The 23,505-nt window shown below is 36.3% G+C and overlaps 3 protein-coding genes across 4 annotated transcripts in view; 2 read left to right on the plus strand and 1 right to left on the minus strand.

Annotated features, from left to right (window-relative positions):
• The window catches only part of LOC306861015 (CXXC-type zinc finger protein 4-like), a 43,498-nt gene extending 29,923 nt beyond the window's left edge, over positions 1 to 13,575 (minus strand). The window contains exons 1-2 of the mRNA XM_079403068.1: positions 13,535 to 13,575; positions 7,080 to 7,243 (exon numbers count right to left, since the gene is read on the minus strand). The gene's annotated coding sequence lies outside the window, so the exon portion shown is untranslated. The remainder of the gene's footprint in view (positions 1 to 7,079; positions 7,244 to 13,534) is intronic.
• Positions 644 to 11,139, plus strand: LOC306861010 (phosphatidylcholine:ceramide cholinephosphotransferase 2-like). 2 transcript variants are annotated; one of them, XM_079403062.1, is made up of 6 exons: positions 644 to 709; positions 3,160 to 3,684; positions 7,119 to 7,236; positions 8,783 to 8,936; positions 9,063 to 9,235; positions 10,564 to 11,132. In XM_079403062.1, exons 2-6 carry the CDS (start codon positions 3,176 to 3,178, stop codon positions 10,747 to 10,749), a joined length of 1,140 nt encoding a protein of 379 aa, XP_079259188.1. In that variant the 5' UTR covers positions 644 to 709; positions 3,160 to 3,175; the 3' UTR covers positions 10,750 to 11,132. The 2 variants fall into 2 exon arrangements, with proteins under 2 accessions (XP_079259188.1, XP_079259187.1); XM_079403061.1 differs by having other exon boundaries at positions 678 to 815; positions 10,564 to 11,139.
• LOC306861009 (uncharacterized protein) lies at positions 13,207 to 21,786 on the plus strand. Its single transcript, XM_079403060.1, has 7 exons — positions 13,207 to 13,222; positions 13,885 to 14,220; positions 14,910 to 15,192; positions 15,338 to 15,606; positions 15,714 to 15,829; positions 19,666 to 19,722; positions 21,093 to 21,786. The coding sequence occupies exons 2-7, from the start codon at positions 14,022 to 14,024 to the stop codon at positions 21,399 to 21,401; spliced, it is 1,233 nt and encodes a 410-aa protein (XP_079259186.1). The 5' UTR covers positions 13,207 to 13,222; positions 13,885 to 14,021; the 3' UTR covers positions 21,402 to 21,786.
• The last annotated feature ends 1,719 nt before the right edge of the window (positions 21,787 to 23,505 follow it).

The raw sequence follows: 23,505 nt of genomic DNA on the forward strand, positions 1-23,505 counted from the left end.
AAACGTATTAATATTTAATATAATATAATATACATATAACAATTAAATACAATTTATATGATATATAATATATATGATGATTATGGAATTTTTTTTGCATTTTTATGAGTACAGGAAAATGTCATATATAGAGGTTTTACACACACACACACACACGTATATATATAAAACAGTATATTTAATATTTATGATTTAATAATATATAGCAAAGTAAACCAATTAATATTTATGATGTTTGCATTTTCATAAGTACAAGAATATAATAATATAATATATATTTTATATAATAAATTAAAACAACAGAATATTAATATTTAATATATAACAAATAAATAAAATTAATATATGATGTTTATGGAAGTTTATTTGTATTTTCATGAGTTTAGGAAAACAGAGGAGAACAATGATAACGTATAGTAAAAATAATAAAAATCAATACTCAAATACATTGAATATTGTAAAAGTTGATCGCTTTTACACGTTTAGCGCTCAGCTTTTTATGCACTTCTGAAGCACTTCCAGTGTAATTCCTGAGGTCTGTATTGTATAATACGCTTTTGTTGTGGTTGTAATCATGTGTACCTGCTCTGACTCAAAGCTTCCCCGAGTGGGCGTGTCTGTGAGCGCAGGTGGGCGTGGTCGCAGGTGTGGGCGGGGATTAAAGCCCCTTTTTCCCAGAGTCTTCCGGCGCATGCACTCTGTTAAACAGGTAAATCTCCTGTTTTACATTTTCTTTTTTATCGTTATTCGTGCATGTAATTTGACACATAAACGCTGTTTTATGCACATGGTGCGAACATCTGAACTGTTAGCAGGTATGTAAAGCGTGTCTTTCTGTTTTAAGTATTAACTGACTTTACTGTAGATAAGCGTAAACGACTGTAGAGAAGGTTCGTAAGGATCCGGTCTGATGTGGGTTAGATTCGTTGCTTTAAAGTAAGTTACAAGCCCTACCTAGACAGCATTGTGTGCATCGACTCGCTGTGTTTTGAGGCGCGTTCCCGGTGTTTGTGTTTATTGATGTGTATTACCGGCAGGCGCGCGCTGATCGATCATTACTCTATTATGATGTTTTAGGCACAGGTGTGAGGTCGATGACCTCCTCGGAAGCTCAGCAATGCTGTCAGATTAGGTCGATCAAACATTGACTCGCAGTGACTCAAACATCCTGTGACTCTCACAGACTGCCGTGACATAAAGTATCTAAATCTGTTCTCTGAACGCTCGAAACATCCAGTTTTTCTAGTTTATGCGATTCCATTCATTTTCCAAACTTTGGAACGATAGGTTTTTGTGCTAATGTTTGGGAACATTATTAAAGACGAGAACGATGAATGAATGATCTGTTAATGTTACTTTAACTCTGAAAGCACCTTTGCAGCGTTCCCTGTGTTACGATGGCTTTTGGACATGCACCATGGTAATAATGTGGTATTCCTTGAAATACCATGGAATATGCATATGGTAATCATTCAGTACTGTGGTGTATTTAACCTTGTAGCACAAAACCAGTCATAAGGGTACATTTGTAGAAATCGAGATTCAGCATCTGAAATCTGAATAAATAATCTTTCCATTGATGTATGGTTTGTTATGATAGGACAATATTTAGCTGAGATACAACTATCTGAAAATCTGGAATCTGATCAAAATATTGAGAAAATAGCTTTTAAAGTTGTTCAAATGAAGTTCTTAGCAATGCATATTACTAATCAAAAATTAAGTTTTGATATATTTATGGTAGGAAATTTACTAAATATCTTATCTTAATATCCTAATGATTTTTGGCATAAAAGAGAAATGTATAATTTTGATCCATACAATGTATTGTTGGTTATTTCTACAAATATACCTGTGCTACTCATGACTGCTTTTGTGTTCCAGGGTCACAGATTTAAAAATACCGTGGTTTTACAGTATTACCACCATTCAGTAGTCAAATACTGGATGTTCTTTGTGTTTTATACTGTAACATACTGTAAGTAAGCCTCAAATATATAAATATATAGGAATCTGTCATTAATTTTCTCAGTCCAGTGAGGGGGGAATCAGCATTTGACATGAGAACGGCACAAACCGGTCAGACGGCTGTAGGTTCAGCGACGTGAATGAGCGAGGTGGAACATGTCCGTGTGTGTTGCAGGTTTCAGGGTGTGTCAAACACACACATTCACACCAAAACACCCGTACTGGTATGGGTGTGAACTAAATAAATAATAAACACACACACACATTCAAACGCTTGCGATCTGAAGCTCATAAACACACCCACCTATAGGTGCATGTACATGCATGTGATTATGCCTTTATCCACACATGCTAAGAATGCATATTTTTCTCAAAGGCAAAGGACTTATCATCTTTAGTGGTTTAACTATATGCCTTGTTTGTTTGTACATTTTTAAAGCATTCAATTAAAAAAAAACCTGGCAACACATCTATTGAAATTTTTGCTAACAGTTTGACAACTGTTTTAAATGCTTATTTCATGCTGCTTTACAGCTTAAAAAAAAAAAAAAAAAAAATATATATATAAAATTATTTCACACACTTAAGGTTTGAAACTATTTTTTTTTTTTGGTGAACTATCCCTTTAATGTTTATTTATTTATTTTTTAATAAGGGAAATGATAATCTAAAGAAGAAACTAAAACTAAAGCAGGTGGCGGTAAATGTCTTTTATCATTAATTAATGAATCATTTATTCATGCGATTCGTTCAAATGACTGATTCATTCAGGAATTAAGTAAACGTCTCTCTCAATCAATGAGATTTTGAATCACTGGTTCACACGATTCATTCAAAACGAGGATTTATTCAGAAACTAAATGTCACAATGTTGCTAAAATTACATTTAAACTCATGATATTTGTGACAAAAACATCACTTGTGTGATATCACTTATCGTGTGATTATAAATATGAAACAAAAACATTTTTTGCCCCAATATCTTGAATTTTAAGGCATAACTGCATTTATGGAGTTGTTGCCCTGCATTATATTTGTCAACAGTCAATTGTATTAAATGTGAGGTGATGTACAGGTCTTGGGGCGGGGCCAGTGCGTTAATTGCATTATATTAATTATATTTCACACTTAATATTGCCATTAAGTATTAAACATTGTATTTAATCTTAATTTTACGTGTTTTTGTGTTAGTTGTAGTGTATGAGCGATGGCAGCATCTCATCTTCTGGGCGAACGAGAAGATGAGAGACCCAACGGCGGCTACCATGCGATGGTGACGATAAAGGATAGACCACGCCCCCACGACACGCCCACTGGACAGACACGCCCCTCTATGGTCACGTCCAGTGGAGCTCAGGTAGACGACAAGTCAGACGATAGCAAGCATATGCGTTTGGCGCGAAGTTTCCGTAAAGCCTTGCGGAAAAACCAGGACTATGTTCGCATCATCATCCCGAAGTCCAGCGGCTCCCGGCTGCCGTCTGAATGGTGGAAGACAGGAATCGCCTTCATCTGGGCCGGATTTAACCTCATCCTTACTACCGTCATGATCACCATCGTCCACGAGAGAGTCCCGGATAAATCCATCAGCCCGCCGTTACCGGACAAGTTCTTCGATTATGTGCCGCGCGTGGAGTGGGCGTTTTCTGTCACCGAGGTCAACGGGATGATCCTCGTGGCTCTGTGGTTCATTCAATGGCTCTTCCTCAAGCACAGGTAAGCGTTCAGTGTAAGGCTGTCAAGAAAAATTAGAATTTCGAATATTCGTCAAATTTAAAATAAAAATCCACATTCGAATGCAAAAACGTTTTTAAGTGTTTAGTTTGGAGCTTTATTAATCCCCTTGGGGCAGTTAATTCAGACTTTCGTGGTGCTTCACATATACAATACTTAAAGGGGTCATCGGATGCTAAATTCACTTCAAGTTGTTTGAACATAAATGTGTGTTGGAAGTGCGTGTACATATCCATCCTATAATGATGAAAATCCACCCAGTGGTTTTTTAATATTCCCTATTTTAAAATCCCCTTTCTCAAATCAGGCTGTTCTGAGATTCCTGTCAGAATGACGTAGTACAGGCCCCTCCCACGATAGTTGATTGACAAGACCGTCTTACCTTAGCCCCGCCCCCCTGAGTGAGCTGAGAGCTGTCTGCTTCCGGTGCAGGGGAAGACGAGATGTCTCGTATCAAGCGATTGAAGTGTTTAGTTGTTGAATGTAATAATGAATAAAGCAGTCATCATGCACTCCTGACATCTGAGCTGCTGAAGACGCAGAGGATTAACGCTTTGAAGTGAATGTGTCGATCCTCGATCTACATAAATGCGTCTATGTTTGCGTGAATCATTCGTGATCCAACTTCATTTACAGAAGATGTGAGTATAAGGGTTTTTATGAATCTTTGCAAATCGCCTTTCCTGATAACGTGCTAGTTAGCCAGTTTCGCGGCTAAAGTAAACAGTACCGCTCGTCACTTCAGGGAAGAGATGGGCGGAGTCAGTAGAGCTCATTAGCATTTAAAGCAACGTGGACTAAAAAAAATCTATGTCCGTTGCACTCGCGTCTCGTAAAAGAGAGCCGCATGTTTAGAAAGCATGTAAAATTAATGCAAGTTCAACTTTTAAAAAAAACATTTTTTTCCGCATCCCACTGCATCTCATGTTTATAGAAAATAGAAAAAGTACTCTTTGTGATTGGTTTTCGGTCCTTTGTATTAAACTGTATACTTACATGATGCCGTTTTGTTTCTAATTATTTAAGCAACTTAATTATATATGGTTTATAAACATTATTTTAAACATTATGCACTGTTTTCAAAGATAGTCGTGTTATTTTATTGCTTTGTAGAAACGTGCATTAGTAATATTTTGCTCGATGCGCCCTCTTCTGGCCTCAGGAGAGAAGCTAAACGCTTTTTTTCCCCCTAACTGAAATAATGCCTTAAATATATGATCAATATTCGAATTATATTCAAATTTATAAATACAAAATTTGAATTTAGTTTTTCAGCCATTTTGGCAGCCCTAGTTCAGTGAGAGGAGCTGTGCGATTAATAAATACAACTTAAATCATTATATGCAGGGCTCGACATTAACGCTTGTCCGGGACAAGTGAATGTTTTGGTCGGGACAAGTGACAGAGAAATGCACTTCCCAATCAGACAAGTGACTTGGAAAAAGTCAATACCAAAAACAATAATAACTGCCTTTATTTATGATATAGCCTTTGTTATAGGGGTGTTATTATATATATCGTTTGTGATCATTTCGTTGTTTTATGGAGTGTACTGCATGAATCGAAACACAGAGTGCACGCATACATTAGTAAAGTCGTCCAGGTTAGACGAGCTCAGGTGCGAGTGCGCTCTTTCACTGCATGATTCAGTATTATAATGCATGAACAATGATCACAAAATTCAAGATATGGGAGAAGAAAATGTATATATTTATAATTTCATATAGTTTCACACGAAGATCGAGCGCCGTTTTTGCTCCAAAAACCATCATGATTACAAATGTGATTTTATAACAGTTCAATAAACAAGAAGTTAACATTAACAGCCCAAATGTCTTATTATACTAATTTTCTGATTAAACTGAACTCTAATTAAAAATTTTTTTTTTTTGAAAATTCATATATGAAGTAAATATTAGCATTTAATTTTTAAGTTTAAAATAAAATAATTGTATTTGTAATTAATACTCCCTTTTTATTTTAAAATACAACAGTATTATCACACTTTATAATTTTTTTCATTTTATTTAAAACGAAAAATCTAACTAAATAAACTAAATGTGTTAAATAATTATATTTATAACTCAATTTAAAAAAATAAAAAATTCTGTCTCCGGTCAAGTAACTTTTATACTTGGACAAGTAAATGACAAATTGACTTGTCTGAAGGACAACCACATGAGAATGCTTAATGTCAAGCCTTGATATGGCTTAGTGCGATTATTAAATCAAAGGCTGTGATTTAATTAAATAAATGCACTGCATGTTTCAGAGTGAAGTGCATTTACACGCGAGCAGCTCATGATCCAGTGCTTTTAATATCACGGTTCATAGTAAATGCTGCTTTATATGAACTCCATCTGCATTTGAGTTTGAGTCACTTGTAACACATTTAGAAACATAACATGCACCAAACATCTTCACAAGCTTGTAATGAGAAGCACTTATAAACTGGATGTTGTCAACAAAATAAAAAGCTTGATGGTTTAATGTATGGAAATAAAGAAATTAAAGAGCATTGCAGCCATACGCATTACATTTTATTATTATAAATTATTTATTTATTAATTAATTTTATAGTTGCACTGTAAATTAAAAAAAAAACTTAAATCCTTTTTTTTTTTACAGTGAAATGATACAATAGTAATACTCTTAATTTGATATTTTTATTATTCATTTATATTTTTGAACATAAATATTATTGCAATTTAAAATAATTGTTTTCTGTGTGAAATATGTAGTAAAATATCATTTATTCGTTTAATGCAAAGCTGAATTTTCAGCATCATTACCACAAAAATATTGAGCAGCACAACTGTGTTCAACATTGATAATAATCAGAAATGTTTCTTGAGCAGTAAATCAGTATATTATTATGATTTCTGAAGATCATGTGACACTGAAGACTGGAGTAATGATGCTGAAAATACAGCTGCACATCACAGAAATACATTACAGTTTAACAATACATTATATTACATATAATAACAAACACTTATTTTAAATTGTTAATTTATTTTTGGAAATAAATGCAGCCTTGATGAGCAAAAAATATAAAATGTTAATCATTATAAACTTCTGACCAGTAGTGTGTGTTTGTGTGTATCTGCCACAAAACTTTTGGTCAAATTGTGCAGCACCAACAAACACACTGTAATTTAAAGTTGCATTTTAAATCATAATTTGTTTCCCCCAATCGTCGTGATACAAGTTAAGTAAAAACAAACCAACAATATTGAATTTCTTTGGGGAAATAGACAGTTTAGATTAGGTTAAGTTAGTAGCATTTCTACTTTCAGTTACTGCTGTCCGATAAACTTACTAAAGCATTTGACATATATTCTATACAGCTGCAAATATAAGCTCAGTATACTCACTCCATCCCATGATTCCTCCTCTTCCCGTTGTGTTGACAGGGCCATCGTGGGCCGAAGGTTCTTCTTCCTGCAGGGAATGTTGTATTTGTACCGTATGGTGACCATGTACATCACAACTCTCCCTGTTCCCAGCATGCACATGGAGTGTGCCCCGAAGGTCAGTGCTGCTCAAACACAAGCACATATACATGAGTGAACGATTATCAGCACTGTAGTGTCTGCTTGGTCTTTAAGAGGACGTGCAAATAAAACACATGCAATACTGATATAATACATCTTTATAGACGTTTAGTGCATTCAAAATAAATCCACATCAGTGTTATATTATTACTTCACTGTATTGTACGTACAACATTATGACAATTTCACCAATATTGGCTGATATTTAGCCAGATGATCATTACTGCCTGGTTAATGTACAGTTCTGTTTCCAAATATTTTTAAATTAATTATGTAAAATGTTATGTAAAACAACCCATATTCATTCTATTCTACAGTTGATTTGTATTACATAAGATGTTCAGTAAATCAGCCAACTTCAGTATTAGCTGTTGAAAGACCAGGATTAGTCAACGACTGAGTCTAAAAAGCACATAAAGATCAAGATATAAGGGCTTCATACACAATAACTGCTAATATAGTGTGTTAAAGGCTCATAAAACACTTTTAACACAGGTGTTGCATATCATAGACGTTAATGCTTAATTTTGAGCTTTTTTTGTTATTTTCATAATCGGAGTTCAAAATCTTGACATTTTCTCACATTATATGACCGATGATTGACTAGCGTCTCATAATTCTTCATCCATCCACACTGTGAGTGTAACTGGTCTTTAATGCACTTTGATGTAACTAAATTGCTTATATAAATACTGCAAAATAAGTCCTAAAGGTTATTAAAAATAATTTCCGTTGCAGAGTACAAATGCAAATAGCTCTGCATTTATTTGTGCATTAAATTATAGCTTTCACAAATAAAAGCTTGTTTCTGCCACTGAATAAAAATGTAATTGTGCAGTTTTGTCTTGCATTTAGTAACAAGATATAAACTCACAACTCCTTTTTCCCTCATATTTGCAAGTTTATATCTCACAATTCAGACTTTTTCTCAGAACTAAGTTTACGTCATCTTGCAAATAAACTTTTGCAAGATGACGTAATTGAAATTGATTTTTTTCTCAATTTAGAGTTTATAAGTTATAAACTCCTAGTTACAGGTTTAGATCTCGCAATTCTGACTTTTTTTGACATATCGCGATTCGCAAACAGTAACTTGCAATTATAAGATATAAACTCACAGTTCTCAAAAAAAGTCTGAATTGCGCAACGCTATCTTACTACCAATTCGTACGATTTTGTACGAAAACCCCAGTGGCGGGGTTAGGTATAGGTCATTCGTACAAATTCATACAAATTGTGCAACTAGTAAAATACGTAAGATTTCACAATTTTATGAATTTGTACGAGTGAGGTCGTACGAATTAGCCACCTCGTAAAATATGTATGAATTGCCATGACATCGGGCTGGAATTGGGAGTTATAAACTTGCACTTATGAGAAATATTCAGAATTGTGAGATTAACTGTATCAAATGTATTAGCCATGATGCATTTGTTAATTTTCTTCCATGCAATGCTGAATTGTAGCATGCATTCATGGGAAGCTCATGATCTCTTTTGTGTTTGGTCTGCTTCTCTCTGTAGCTCTACGGAGATTCTCGCGGCAAGATCTCGCGTGTTTTTCAGCTGGTGTCTGGAGGAGGTTTGTCCATCACTGGCTCTCATCTCATGTGTGGAGACTTCCTATACAGCGGTCACACAGTCATGCTGACCCTCACCTTCCTCTTCATCCAGGAATGTGAGTATGAGGAAACCATCATCATCATTTCCATCGGGTCTCAGTCCACTTCACATTCACACTGTTGTTTGTTTTAACTTGGTTTAGGATAGGTTGTGTTTTGAAATTAGATGTTTTGTGTCGTAGATTCGCCGCGCTCGTGGTTATGGCGTTGCTATCACGCGATGTGCTGGTTGCTAAGCGCGGTGGGCGTGGTCTGCATCCTGATGGCGCATGAGCATTACAGCGTAGATGTAGTGGTGGCGTATTTCATCACCTCGCGCCTCTTCTACTGGTACCACACCATGGCCAACAACCAGGTAAAAGCCTAGAAAACTGCTTTGTTCCACTTCCAGTCCATATCCTTGCATTAGGAAACTCATGTGGAACATGCAAACTTGCAGATGCAGCTGCATGATGAGACGATTAATAATAAATATTCACCTAATATGTTACAAAGTCTGGGAAAAATCTTTATGGCATGGGTCAGATCGAGCTTAATTGGATTCAATACAGTCTAAAAAGATACTGTAAAAAACAAAAAACTAAATCTATGGAAGCTATGTTTATATCTATGTTTCCACCATGGAATAAAAAACAAAAAAGGTAATTGCGATTCTGATTCCTTTTTTTCTCGCAATTCTGAGAAAAAGAGATATTCGGAGATATACATTCAGAATTGTGTGAGATGAACTTGCAAGAAAACGTTATAATTTCAAGATAAAAAGTCAGAATTGCGGGATATTAACTCAGAATTGTGAGATACAAATGCGCAATTCTGAGAAGAAAACTCGGATTTGTTACATTTAAATGTGCAATTGCAAGAAAGAAATCAGAATTTTAATTTAAAAGTCACTTTTAATTCCGTGGCAGATCAAAAATGACTTGTGAGATGTCTGAGTTTATATCAAGTAATTGTTTTTTATCAGAACTGCAGAAATTGAGGAAAAAGTCAGAATTCTAAGATTAAACGGACACAACAAAATGCATCACAAAATATAATTTTTTGGTTCTGTGCAGCTGCCTTTAATTGATTCACAAGCACCAGATTCACGCAGTTTTAATCCATTATTTATTTATTTTCAGGTTTATTTGACCGGGACCATGCACATCAATAATACATAAATGTACAATGTGCCAGAATTAGCCAGAAGGCTATTTTGCATCTGCGGTCCCTGGACAGATGGTAAAATGGTTACCGTAAAAATATAAAACAATTAATAAATACATGCTTCAAAATACATATAAAATTTACACCATCCCTAAAAAAAATTAAACTTCCACTTAAAAATATACTATACCTAGAACCATGTATATATAAACACTAACACATGTATGTATATATTAAAGAAAAATATACATGATTATTTATTAAGTATATTAGTATGTAAACGAAAACCTTTTATTTTGGATGCAATTTAATCGTTTGACGGCACTATTAAAAACATCCAACATAACCCAATCCAACTGTCAGACAAAATAACCAACAATGTATAACTCATCCATAATATCAATATTCAAGCAAAGATGATGCAACAGTAACAGTATCCTTAATCATTCGATCAGTATTCAACCAAACAACCTCGTGTATATAGCTTAACATGTTAATATTTGTGGATTGTTAAAGGCTGCTCTCCTGATTTTGCAGGCTTTGAGAGGATCTCCTTACAACTACCTCAACCGGACGTGGTGGAACCGCGTGTTTAACTTCCTGGAGAAGAACGTTAAGACGACGGTTCCCTGCACGTTCTCATGGCCGCTGTCGTGTCTGTCCAAGTGCTTCAAGAACCCATGCAAGAGCTACTCGATGGTGCAGAGTGCACGAGACGAATGACGCCACAGTGACAACACTGCACCAGCAGATCGAGATCCTGTTTACTTGAAGCTTTTACATGCTTTTGATGGAAGAAAATACTTTTGTGCGGTTCGTCAAGAGTTTATCCTTAAAGACACGTGCTGCCCAGAGTTTGTTCCTTTATAGTATTGTTTTCATGCTTCGACAGAATTAAAATGTTTCTTCTAATAATGTTTCTCAGTGATGTGTATCGTTTATAATTGTATAGTTTTTATTTGTATTTATTTGTGCATTACCTTGTAAAGAAAATGTTAATTGTTTTACAAATAAATATTTTCTTCAATTTTAGAAGTCTTATTTTACAAATTTGATGTTTACGTGGATGCTTGTGCATGATGAACTGATATAAAATTTCTACAAAAATGACTGAATATGTTGTTGTTTTGTTTTTTCCAGGTGTATAGAAAATGTGAATTTTAAAAGTCATAAACGCTGAAGATTCCATCACATGGGTGCCATTTGCTTCCAAAACTCTTAAAATAAATTATTTTCTATCTTTTTTAAAGACTGAATCTAGTAAAAGACATATTTAACTATTCAAAATCTGCACTGGTTCATCTCAAGTACCTTTATTTAATTTTTTACACAATTTTTTAGTGGAAAATGGATGCATTTTTCTCAGTCCTGTTACTAAAACTCTAATGTCTTTTAAAAAGCATGTTTAAAAATATATCAACAAATTCCTTCATTTCTCCCTCAGGCAGGTGTTTATTTGAAAGAAATTGTTGGTTTCATGGTCAAAAAAGATAGATTTTTATCATTAAAAAATCACTTTATCTAAACAAGGTGGACTTTTCTAAAGTTCACAAAACCCATTTTGTCAAACCTCAACCTTATCAATTTTCTATGATGCAATTTATTAAACAATGGGATAAAAAAAAAAAAAATAGTGGTTTAACTTTTTAAAGAAAAAACTATTTAGTAACAGGAATGAAACTGGTAACAGGAAGGAGTATGCATTATATTAGTATACAGGTTTGACTACACGTGTGAGGTAATAACCGCACTGATAGAGTGACAGTGTTGAACATTGAATAGTGAGCTGACCTCACTGCTAAAAAAAGCCAAATCATATTTCTATTTAAATCTAGTGGTCTGCAGAGGTTTTTGTTTAGGGGTAGAGGATGGGTTATAAGATATAAAATAACAAAAAACACAATAAATGTTATATTAACAATAATAAATGTAATATCTTGTCAGTTTTTCTGTGGATATTGTTTTCTTATAGCGCAGCTCACACTCAAACGCCAGTCCATATATGAGTCTAATACATAATTGCCACAGGACAGAAATTTCAAGTACATTTTCTGTCAAACTTGCAGGAATGTAATATAAATCGCAGGAACAACCAAAGGTTTTCTCTGAGAAAAAGTGCATTTTCAAATGTATCCAGATTAATATGGATGTAGCCTAATATTTACATGAATAAATCTGATGACACGACTCACTCCTGTTACTTTTACTCAGTTACTATATATAAGTACAGGATATATGAGTATATGTGTAACAGCAAATACATATAATCTAGCCGCATGGAGAACATGCTAATATTATGAGAATACTCAGCAAATTATAGTGATTCACCAAAGATTTGTATTTCTTAAAATAAACAAGTAACTTTAGGTAACAGGACCGTATATTTATAATAACGCTCCCAGCCAGCGTTACAATATCATCAAATATACAGAAAAGAATATAAGACCACATGCTTCCGATCATTTGATTGCCTTCAGAAGATCCAGATGTTATAATATTATGTTGAAAATGTGTCCCAGTTTATTTTATAGTGTGTTAGAGTAACAGGACTGAGTGAAAACCTGGGGACACGACTACAATGTGTATTTTATCCCAAATATTATACATTTATTTAGAAATAACCGTATTTAAAGCACAGATGGGATATGGAGGTACACAAAAATGCAAAAAAATAAAATTCTGAAGGATTTTAAACATATTTCAAGTTAAAATGTAGCGTTAGACACTGGAGACATGCTATATTTTCAGTGTTTTATGCAGTTTTTAACCATTTTTAAAATTATATATTTTAAATTTGCAGTTAATGTATTTATAAAAACATACTATACTGATTTGTCTATTAATGTTCATCATTGTTTTCTCAGTGTAAACAATTAATCTTTTTATTTAGGACTCTGACCAGTTTCAAGTTTTAAACAGCCTTTCGTAGCATATACTAAACTTTTTTGATTCTACTACTAATTACTCGACACAAACGCGTAATTCAGATATTTATCCGCATTTCTTGAGGTGGTTTAATCGCGTAATTTCGAAACACGACAACTTGTTGTTCGGAGAGTGAGTCAGATCAGACGTGATTCACTGAAGAATTCATTCAGGGACTCGTTAAACTGATTCAAACCAGGACGCGAGTGAAAATGAATCATTAGGAGAAGCTGCTCGAAGGAGTCGTTTGCTCGTGAACCGAACACTGCCGGTGAGTTTGTTTTGTTTTCGCGCGCTTGCAGAAAGAACGTGCGCGGTCTTTTTATTATTACCACAGAATCAATCCAGACTGTAAAATAACATTCACAAATCGGGTAAATATGATTGTTTTTAATATTGTGGGCTGGAGAGTCCGCATCACAGCAAACGCTGACATAACCGCGACTATTAACAAGAGCTGAAAACCAGTGATCACCACGAACGACTAATTCAAATCGAGTCTGTACGCGTAATATGATTAAAGTAATTTGTGTCTTTGAAGTATTTCATGTATGAAATAATTAGAGAATCGGTGAAAACTTACGTTCAGCCGCTGCTCTGAGCTCCTCTGCTTTAGGTTGCTATGGCAACTGTGGAATTTTCGCGTGTTGATGACGTCACAAACAACACTATATATTATATAGAATTTCTGCAGTTGAGTGGCAAAGAGCTTTGAGGGAAGTTTTTAACAACTGTAGACCATACAGACACTGTATTGAGTCTCTAAATACAGATTATAGACAGAAACAGACAGTCAGTTTGATAACTACATTGTTAAGTACAGATCTGTCAGAATGATAACACCAGACACAATGTCTATAGAGGCCAGAGAGGTGCGTCTGGAGGTTTTCCTCAACGGTGCCTTCTACTCCAGTAATAGTTACTTTGCGTTAGATCATAAAGATGTGCAGCTGGAGTTTGAGATCACCGATGCCATCTACGACCTTCTCGGCTGCAGTGCAACTCCAGATGTGAAGCTGAAGCTTGTAACGGACGATCAGGTCTCCATCAGTTACTGCGGTCCAGGACAGATGCATGTGCAGCTGGAGGTTGACGAGAATGAAGACATCTCAGTCTGTGAAGTCAAAGATTTGCAGCTGAAGATGAACGGGAACAGCGGCATCTCAGAGCTGAAGAGCCCTACGCTGGTGTCTGAAGATCTGAGCGACCCAGCAGGACCTTCAGTAGAAGACAATGATCAGGGTGGCCTGGAGGAGAACCGTCCAGCAGGTGAAGACATGAATGTGTCTTATTCATGTGTTTCCTCTGACGCTATAAATTTCCAAGAGTAACTCCTCCTTGAGCTTTCAAGCTTCAACCACCAAATTTGGCAGGGACCTTCAGGATGATCTGAATTTTGTTGCTTTATCTTTTCTAACTGATCTGATTTACAGAATTCCTTTAGCCGACTTCTAAATGAGACAAAACACTGATAGATTCCATTTAGGGGGTGAAAACTTTTGCCAGTAGTGACTCATTTAGAGTTTATCCTATCTATCTATCTATCTATCTATCTATCTATCTATCTATCTATCTATCTATCTATCTATCTATCTATCTATCTATCTATCTGCCTATCTATCTATCTATCTATCTATCTATCTATCTATCTATCTATCTATCTATCTATCTATCTATCTATCTATCTGTCTGCTAAAACCTGCTGGAAACATCCCAGAAACAAGTAGCAGAGGACTCAAAGTGGTTTTATAAAGGTCTGATTGGGTTTGATGTGGTTTCTTAGCAGTCAAATGAAGTGTAATGGGGTTTGAAGTATCGTTCTGGTTTTCTCTGAATTCTCTGAGTAAAACCTTCCAAGTTCAATCTTTTAAAAGTTATTTTAAACTTTCAGACAAGGCTTTGCTCAAGCTTGTCATCAAACTTTACTTATCTAGTTTTTTTCTTCTTTTTTTTTTCAGAAAGCACTGCTGGGTGGATGTTCAAGAAAATGAGTGTAATATTCCAGACAAACGCACTGAATGCTGTTGGGGACCCTGAAGTGGATCTGATTGATCCAAAGGAATCCCAGTGTGTCCCAGATCCAAGTGCTCCCGAGTCAGAAGCTGAAGTCACATCAGAGCTTTCAAGGTTGGAAAACTGCATCCCTCTAAACGTGTTCCAGCTGGAGGATCATTTGAGGGAATGTACACTGCCCAAGACTCCTGTCACTGAGGTCTGGCCCGGGGTCTTCATTGGAAATGAGTAAGTCTACTAATATAAATTGTGTGTTGAATTAATAATGTATTGCAAGAGTACCAAACAATGATATTTCTCTTCCAAGCGCTTTCATTTCATTGCAAATCCTCTTTAGTGAAAGACTAACCAAGGCTGTTGTGTTCTTGTGCAGAGAGACGGCAAGGGACCGAGATAAACTGAAGGAGATGGGAATTACACACATCCTAAATGCTGCAGCCCCGAAGAAGAACCTGAAGTTCTTGTTTGGAATGGCAAGCAAGAAAGACCTTCTAGGAGCGGTCAATACAGGGTCCAGATATTACAGAGGCTTGCACGTCACTTACTGTGGCTTGCCTTCATCGTACAGACGCTGTTTTGACATTAGCAAGTACTTCATGCCAGCTTCTAAATTCATTGACAAGGCCTTGAGGAGCCCAACGAGTAAGAGCTGACACACACACACACACACTCCATTTCTCATCTTTTATCAAGTGTCCTACAGTCTATGAATTAGTTTTTTGACCTTCTTTCTGTTTGTCTTTCCTCAGGTAAGGTGTTGATTCACTGCACACAGGGCCTCAGCCACTCGGCGACTCTGTTTCTGGCGTATCTGATGATCTGCCATGACATGATGGTGGAAGAGGCCTTTGATCACATCATAAAGGTGAGATGCATCAGGCCCTATTTTGGCCATCTGAGGCAGCTGGCGTTCCTCAATGCCGACCTTGTGCAGCAGCGAAAACTAAAGCTGTGGGCAAAAAAACAGGCAGAAAGATGGAAAAAATGGCAGATAAAAACAAAATAGAGCACAGATTAAAAAAACAAACAAAAAACAGCAACAGATAAAATAGAGCACAAATGAAAAACAATGGTGCACAGACAAAAAAATACAAATAAATGGATGCACAAATTAAAAAATGGTGCACAGATAAAAAAAAATATGCCATGATAAAAACCACAGCACAGATAAAAAAATGTTGTTTAAAAACAGGTGCACAGATAAAAGCAAACAGCACAGATTAAATATAAGAGCAAAATAAGAATAATTATTCAATAATTGTAAAGCGTTGTTGTTGTAAGTGTGTGTGTCTGATTTCTGACTTCCATCATTCCTAAGAGCAAATACCAAGTGTTTGGAGGCCGGGCTTGTATTATATTAGATGTTTCCTAAATGTTTTTTTCTCAGTACATATAATCATAATACAACATTACCACAAATATTACAACAAACCATTACCTATGCATTTCTCCATTGTAAATATATTTAAAATGCTTATACATGGTTTTTTAACTTTATTACTTATGGCATGATTTAAATTTCATAAATTGATCATTTATTTGACCACTTTTTAATAAAACAATATACAATAATGAATAATATTATATAAATAAGTTCTATAATACACTCTAAAATCATAATAATATTACCACTAATATCTCCTACTTCCGTTTGTCAACTATCACATTTTAGGACACCATAAAAATGCCATTTTGGAAATAATTGCTGTACAGTTATGCCAGAAATCTGGAATAAAAATGCAAACTAAAATAATCTGGGTTTAATAAAAATGTCCAGCATAAAGTATGAGACACGTGGATTGTTGATGCCTAATTAGCACTTTAACCTGTTACCCTGCGCCCCTATTTTTGAGCATTTTGTAAAAAACGATATAACCAAATAAAAATGTCTGTAGCTCTTGAACCCTAAGGTCTATATTTAAAAATCTGGTGTTGTTTGAAACTAGACACTTGATCCTTTGTTACTCTAGAGTCATAATAACTCAAAATTAGTATAGCAATAGAGTAAAACAAGGTAAAATATACATGAAATTGACTCGCGATATGTTTTAATGAAGCTCACTAAGGGAAAAATGGATGAGACTTTCATGCCAAAGGCCTGAAAACACCATAAAGATAAAGCTGAACATCTGACCATGTTTTGATTCAAATTTGAGGATGATACTCCCAAAAATGTAGTTTCTGTAAGCTTTTATTTAAAAAAAATCTAGGCGTCCTTTCAAAAAAGCCATTTGGAGACCCCAAATAGACACTTTGTAAACAAATGTCCAAATGAGTCAAAACTACATAATACATATATGTATATCAATTCAGAACTGCTCTGCCCACCAAAACACACAATAAAAAACTATTTCTGAACAGCATTTGTAGTGCTGACTCATTTAGTCATTTGGTTAGTCTACAAATGGCATTTTTGAAAAAAAACGCCTAAATATTTCCTGAAATAAAATATGAAATAATAAATTTTTTATAGGTAAAGACTTACAGAAAGTACATCTTTATGGTATTTCATTTCAAGAAAAGCTTTGGAAAAGTCATTTGGATATTTTATTTCAAGAAAAGTCTAGGAATCCTTTCAAAAATGCTATTTAGAGACTCCATAAGACACTGCATACTACATATGTATATCAATTCAGAACTGCTCTACCAATGAAACCACAAAAAAACACAAAACTATTTCAGAATTTGAACATAACTAAACAGTCTTTATTCTGAACAATTCCAATAATGAAAACAGTGAACCAAAACAGATTTGATCATTTTTGAACTAGTGAAAACACAAAACATGCAAAATTCATTGTTTTTACAACATTTGTATTTTTTATTTATTTTATATGGTGAATATTATGAATATTACTATTTTACTAATATAGTAATAGATTACTATTACTAATATTACTAAATAATAATAAAAAAAAACTATTTACAGTATTTACAGTGGAGGAAGACGCTCTAGCAGCCACTAAAATGGTTTTTTTTCTGACCATCTGGATTCACCAGACCTCTGAAAAGACAGGGAAGAGTGAGAGAAAAAGAGTGAGAAAGTGTGTAAGCAAAACAAATCAAACTTGCAACACTGTTTACATTTTGTACACACACACACACACGCGCGCACGCACACACACACACACAATAACCGGGACATACCCACAAACAAACACACCCACCCACCCACACGAACAAAACTCATGTAATCCCCTCATATTATCCCTCTCCGTTGTCATTTTTAGAATCTAAAACAGCTAACATGAAACAAAAGCTGCAAATACATGATAAAGACACATAAACATTCAAGAGGAGGGTGGAGACACTTACGTGCTAATGCTATCCACGCTTCCCAGCGATCTCAGCGCGTATTCGGCTACTAAATTAGCCATTTTTCTCCCCACGTCCTCCAAAACACCACCAAACGCCACAGAAACACTTCTCAAGTCGAAGATCCACGATGGAGAGATTCAGATGTGAGCTTTGGACAACATCTGTTCGCTGATAGCCAGTCTGTGTAGCGCTGCGACGCCATTATGTGTACGCTTCATGCGTAACCCGAGAGCGCACGAAAACACACGGACAATACGCCGAGCTATTCTCTAAACAATCTTACGTAAACTATTCAAACTGTCAATCACTTTAAACGTCCTTGTGGTTGGCTAACACTTCCATCCATCAAAACTGTGCTGGCGAGGCATTGGCTGGGTTCAAACACCCCTATTGTGATGTGTCCGGATTGACACCTCGCTGACCCATTCACGGACGCGCTTACTGTCCCGGGTTATAACAGCTCCTGCGATTGAAGGAGAGAGACGAGGGAGGGCTATTCTTACTCGGAAGAGACGATTCTGCTGGAAATAGATGGCGTTTCAAAGCTGGAATACGAATTATAATCGATATTTATTGGAAAATGGACGCTATCGATAACTATAACTCGAATCGCTTATGTAAACAAAGGAGGATCTATCGTGTTTTCCCCTATTTTTTCGTTGTTTTGGATTAAAAAGTGGATGCATTTTGAAGAGTGGACCCTTCTCTTGAAATGTATGCTGGTGTGTCTTGGAATAGTCTGAGCTGACCAGCGCTATTGGCGATCAAACGTGAGTACTGCGGTTCGCTTTGTTCATTTTAAATGGCCGGTCTTTCAGCATTTCTGTTAACCCTTTCCTCTCTGGTGTATTGATTTCAAAAACAAGCTCACATCGTTAATCTTGAGTGTTTTAGCTTTCAAATGATATATAGTTAATGATAATTGATTGAATATTGTTCTAAAACAAAGGTAATAAAAAGTCCGACCACGCCCGACCACGCCCTTCCGGCCCGCCCGCGGGCCGATGCGGGTTAACAGGTTAATAGGAGAAAAAACTAATGTTTCCAAAAGCTCAAAGCATCAATCAACAAATGTGTGAAGTAGTCTGTTCCTTCAATTTACTGGTTAACATTGGTAATGGCCGGCCAGCCTGTGTTGGAGCGGATCCAGTCGAAATAATGCGCCACTTTAGTGTAGACGCCAGGATGATTGGGTTCGCCGCATTTATCACTATTCCCCACACATACGATAAACCAGATGCGGCCCTCCGGAGTCGCCCCGACACGAGTCCTAATTCTCTTGAAAATAAAACTTTGAAAATGTATTGTGGAAAAAAGCTACACAAATAAACGTCTCGTTCTTATGATTCATTTGTTTTAATACTGTTTTATTGCTTTCTGCAGCTTCTGGCCACTGTTTGTGGAAGCCCATTTCCACCACGGTATAAAAAAACAAAAAAGGTAATTACGAGTTTTTAATTTCACAGTTCACACTTTTTTCTCAATTCTGAGGGGAAAAAGTAAGAATTGCAAGATATATATATATATATATATCCGCCATGGTTTAAAAAAAAGGTATTTGCTGTCAGAAACTTCCTACTAAACCTCTGCAAAGACGCGCCCCTAGTTACTGTTACTATGTCTGACAAGCCATGGCGCTCTCATGCAGTGAAAAACAGATCGCAGAGCAAAGAGGAAACAAACAGGGTGCCAACAGACAATACAGAGTAGTTTACATTTGGTATGAAACAAAGTCTCAGCTTTCAAATTTTTTTATTTCTTTAAAAGTTTCAAACAATACTATTTTGTGGCTCTTTAATGTGTTGTGACAGATCACTGTAGCGCCTCAGTTCAAGCGGCAAATGAATCGATCATCTCTTCCTCTTTACTAGTTATAGCATGAAATAAACATGTTTGTTATGTGAAAGACCTCAATACACACCATTTTTTTAAACTCTCCTGTCTGGTTTGTTAGCCGGACAAAATAGTGGACTTATGATTGGTCAGATCGTCTGTCGATCAAACTCCCAGCGAAGGGTGAATTATGAACTCCTGACTGGGAAACTTGTATTTAGATAATAGCATGTGAAGGCAGCATTATATGTTGTGTATAATCATGTAGATTTCTATAAACAAACACATTCAGTACCTGCACACTCCATTCCAGGGAGGAAACGGTCCTTGTAATAATTCTGGCAATCGCCGATAATCGTCACATTTGCCCATTTTAGAGTCGCTGCTGATATCCCCTCTTCAAATAAACAGACAGAGACACAATAAGACCTCAACTTTAACACCACTGGAGTTAAACTCAATCTAAGGCCAGTTCATACAACAAACACCAACAGTTGAATGCAGTTGGATTTAGAATGTTGGGATACAGAATTGGCAAATTTCTCTTAAGGCTAAAATACAAGACACAACTTTTGCAGTAAGAATAGGTTGATGAAATTTGCTGAAAGGCTCAGAATTGTTTTTATTTTTTTTAGCCTCAGACTATGATTCCAGAGGATTTCAAATGTGTTTAATATTTTGGGCCAATTATAAAACATATCGTTTTAATTTGTCATGGTTTTTCATGAATGCATAGCACACTCTTAATTATTATGCAATATTTTATGCAGTGTTTTCAAACAATGCGACTTCCACATGAATGCAACTCTTTTGGTTTTCTGTCTCACTGTGTCCAGATGGAAATATATGAATGCAAATCCAGTGCTAGAGTTCAGGGTAATTCATAATTTCGTAATTTCCTTAGTGAATTTACCAACAACAAACAAACAAGATTATCAGATGGCGATTTAGATTTTTCTGCATTATTTAACATGTAGAGCCGAACCTTTGTCACGACCCCAGCCGGAGATGGTGCAGGTGTCGTTGGGTGGACCAGGGAATGCAGACGGCTCGGACCGCGGGATTGTCCTCCATGCACTTGTCTGAAAGATTCGGCTCCTCCAGCTGCACCAAAGCGATGTCATGCGATGCTGTCGGTGGTCGACTGCTTGCGATGCTTCTTCCAGAGAGAGAACTTGATGCGGAAGGACTTCGGTTTGGGCCTAGAGACACGCAAATGCACAACTGCTTCTCAGTGGCAGATCTGTACAGATAGAATGAAACGCGTGGTGATTGGTTGTACCTGACGCAGTGGGCGGCGGTCAAAACCCAGCATGCACCCAAATACGCCCCTCCACAGTGGATCGAACCTTCATCCTGAATGGCCACCTGCCACTGTATCGGAGTCTGCAAAAGTTACACACAGAGGTCATTCCTTACCTCTGTAAGGAAATTTCCTTTAAAAACAAAACTAATGCTATTTATGTGCTGCCTAGTGAAATTTTATTTGTTTAGCAGTTAAACTGCGTTCACGGTATGACTGTTGATGTTGTTGTTTTTGGCTCTTGGTCAAAGCATTTGAGCTGTTTTTCACTTTAGCCTCCAGTTCCACAAACAGAGCTTAAGCCTAGTCCTAGACTAAAATGTAAGTCCGAGCTGTTTCAACTGAAATAAACTTGCACTGACTGATCTTAAAATATGCAAGATGCACACCAGTGATGTTTTTTTCTAAGCATTTTTATAAAAATTACTTAAATGTCCTAATTAAACTATGGCCTAATTCTGGCTTAATTTAAACCCTGTCTGTGAAACCGGGCCTTGAAGTCTGTGCTGATCAAATATGTCACAGATTGTTGTGTTTTCTTGACAGTTGTATGTTTTTCTTTGGGACTAGCCTGTTTTTTATAGTGTTTCCTAGTGTTTGGTGATATGACCAAAGTGTTATTTCTCAGTGGTATTGATAAACCTTATATAGCTCCGCCCCTTTCAGCTCTGCACTCGTTGTCTTCGGTTCAATTCAATCTACATTGATCCTTATTATAGTGCTTAAAGTTATTGAGCAAAGAGCAATGGGTGCTCTTTCCCTTTCTTAACTACACCTGTTTAATTAACTATAAGGATGCGTGTATAATGCGTGAATACTCGCCAAGACTGGCATTTTGACCGTTCAAGTGCAAAACGGTGCGAAAGAGATTGACTCAAAAACTTTATGACGAAAAGTTGCATGATTATTTATTTACATTCTTTGATATACACAATATATATTGCCATGTTGATTGATGTTTCAGTAGTATTGTATTTATATTTCAAGTCTGACCGGTAAGGCCTCTTCCCCTCCTACTAAGCGTTTTCTGCGCTGATGGGAAGCTGCACTGGCCTCCTGTTTGAACACATATTCCATATTGGGAACGCCACACTCCAGCTGGCTCTCAGCAGACGAGCGCATTTCTTTGATCTCTGGAACAGCATGATGGAGGGAGTGTGAGCAGATGTTGATTCAGCTGTGGGAATCAAAACTAAACACATCAAGCCTGAACCTCTAAATCCTGTGGATTTGCTACAGACATGTTCTAAAAATACGTGTACTTTAAACTTTGACCAAATCTAGAAGAAGACAATGTAAAGCAGCTTTACAGAAAATGAATCTCATCAGTGGTGACTATTTGAGTTGATGTCCATATCATGCAGTTTGTTAATTACATGCAATCAAACAGACGGTGAACACTATTAAAGGGGTCATATGACGTTGCTATAATGACATATACTGTCTTTTTACGCGTCGCGTTGCATTGCACCTCGTAAAGCATTTGTGATCGGAGAAACGACAAACAAGCACTACTCTACACTGCTCAAAACTCACGTTTGAATCGCCAGTGGCAAACTCTTTAAATAACAAAACTTACAGGCTGAGAGTCAGAAGCGTCAGACTGTCCTTGCAAAGTTGGAATTGCCCCACTTTACAGAAACAGTCTTTAAAATGTAAATTTCTTTCTCTCAAACGTTCTTCCTCTTATTCTTTCTTTTTCTGTCTCTCTTTCTCTTGTTATTTCTCAACTCAACTCGTTTCAGCTGCTTAAACCTTGATCTTTCGGTCATTACCCAGAGCTCATGACCATAGGTGAGGGTTGGAACATAGATTGACCGGTAAATTGAGTGCTTCGCCTTCAGGCTTAGCTCTCTCTCTTTGCCAAAACGCCCCAGTACAATGTCCGCATTACTGCCGCTTGTCAATCTCATGCTCCAACCAACCCTCACTCTTCTTGGAGAAGCAACTGCCTGTCCACTTTTGATAGATACTGACCACTACAGACCTGGGAACACCCCACAAGAGCTGCAGTTTTGGAGATGCTCTGACCCAGTTGTCTATCCATCACAATTTGGCCCTTGTCAAACTTGCTCAAATCCATATGA

This window comes from Barbus barbus, assembly GCF_936440315.1.
Source record: "Barbus barbus genome assembly, chromosome: 41".
NCBI classification, from domain to species: Eukaryota; Metazoa; Chordata; class Actinopteri; order Cypriniformes; family Cyprinidae; genus Barbus; species Barbus barbus.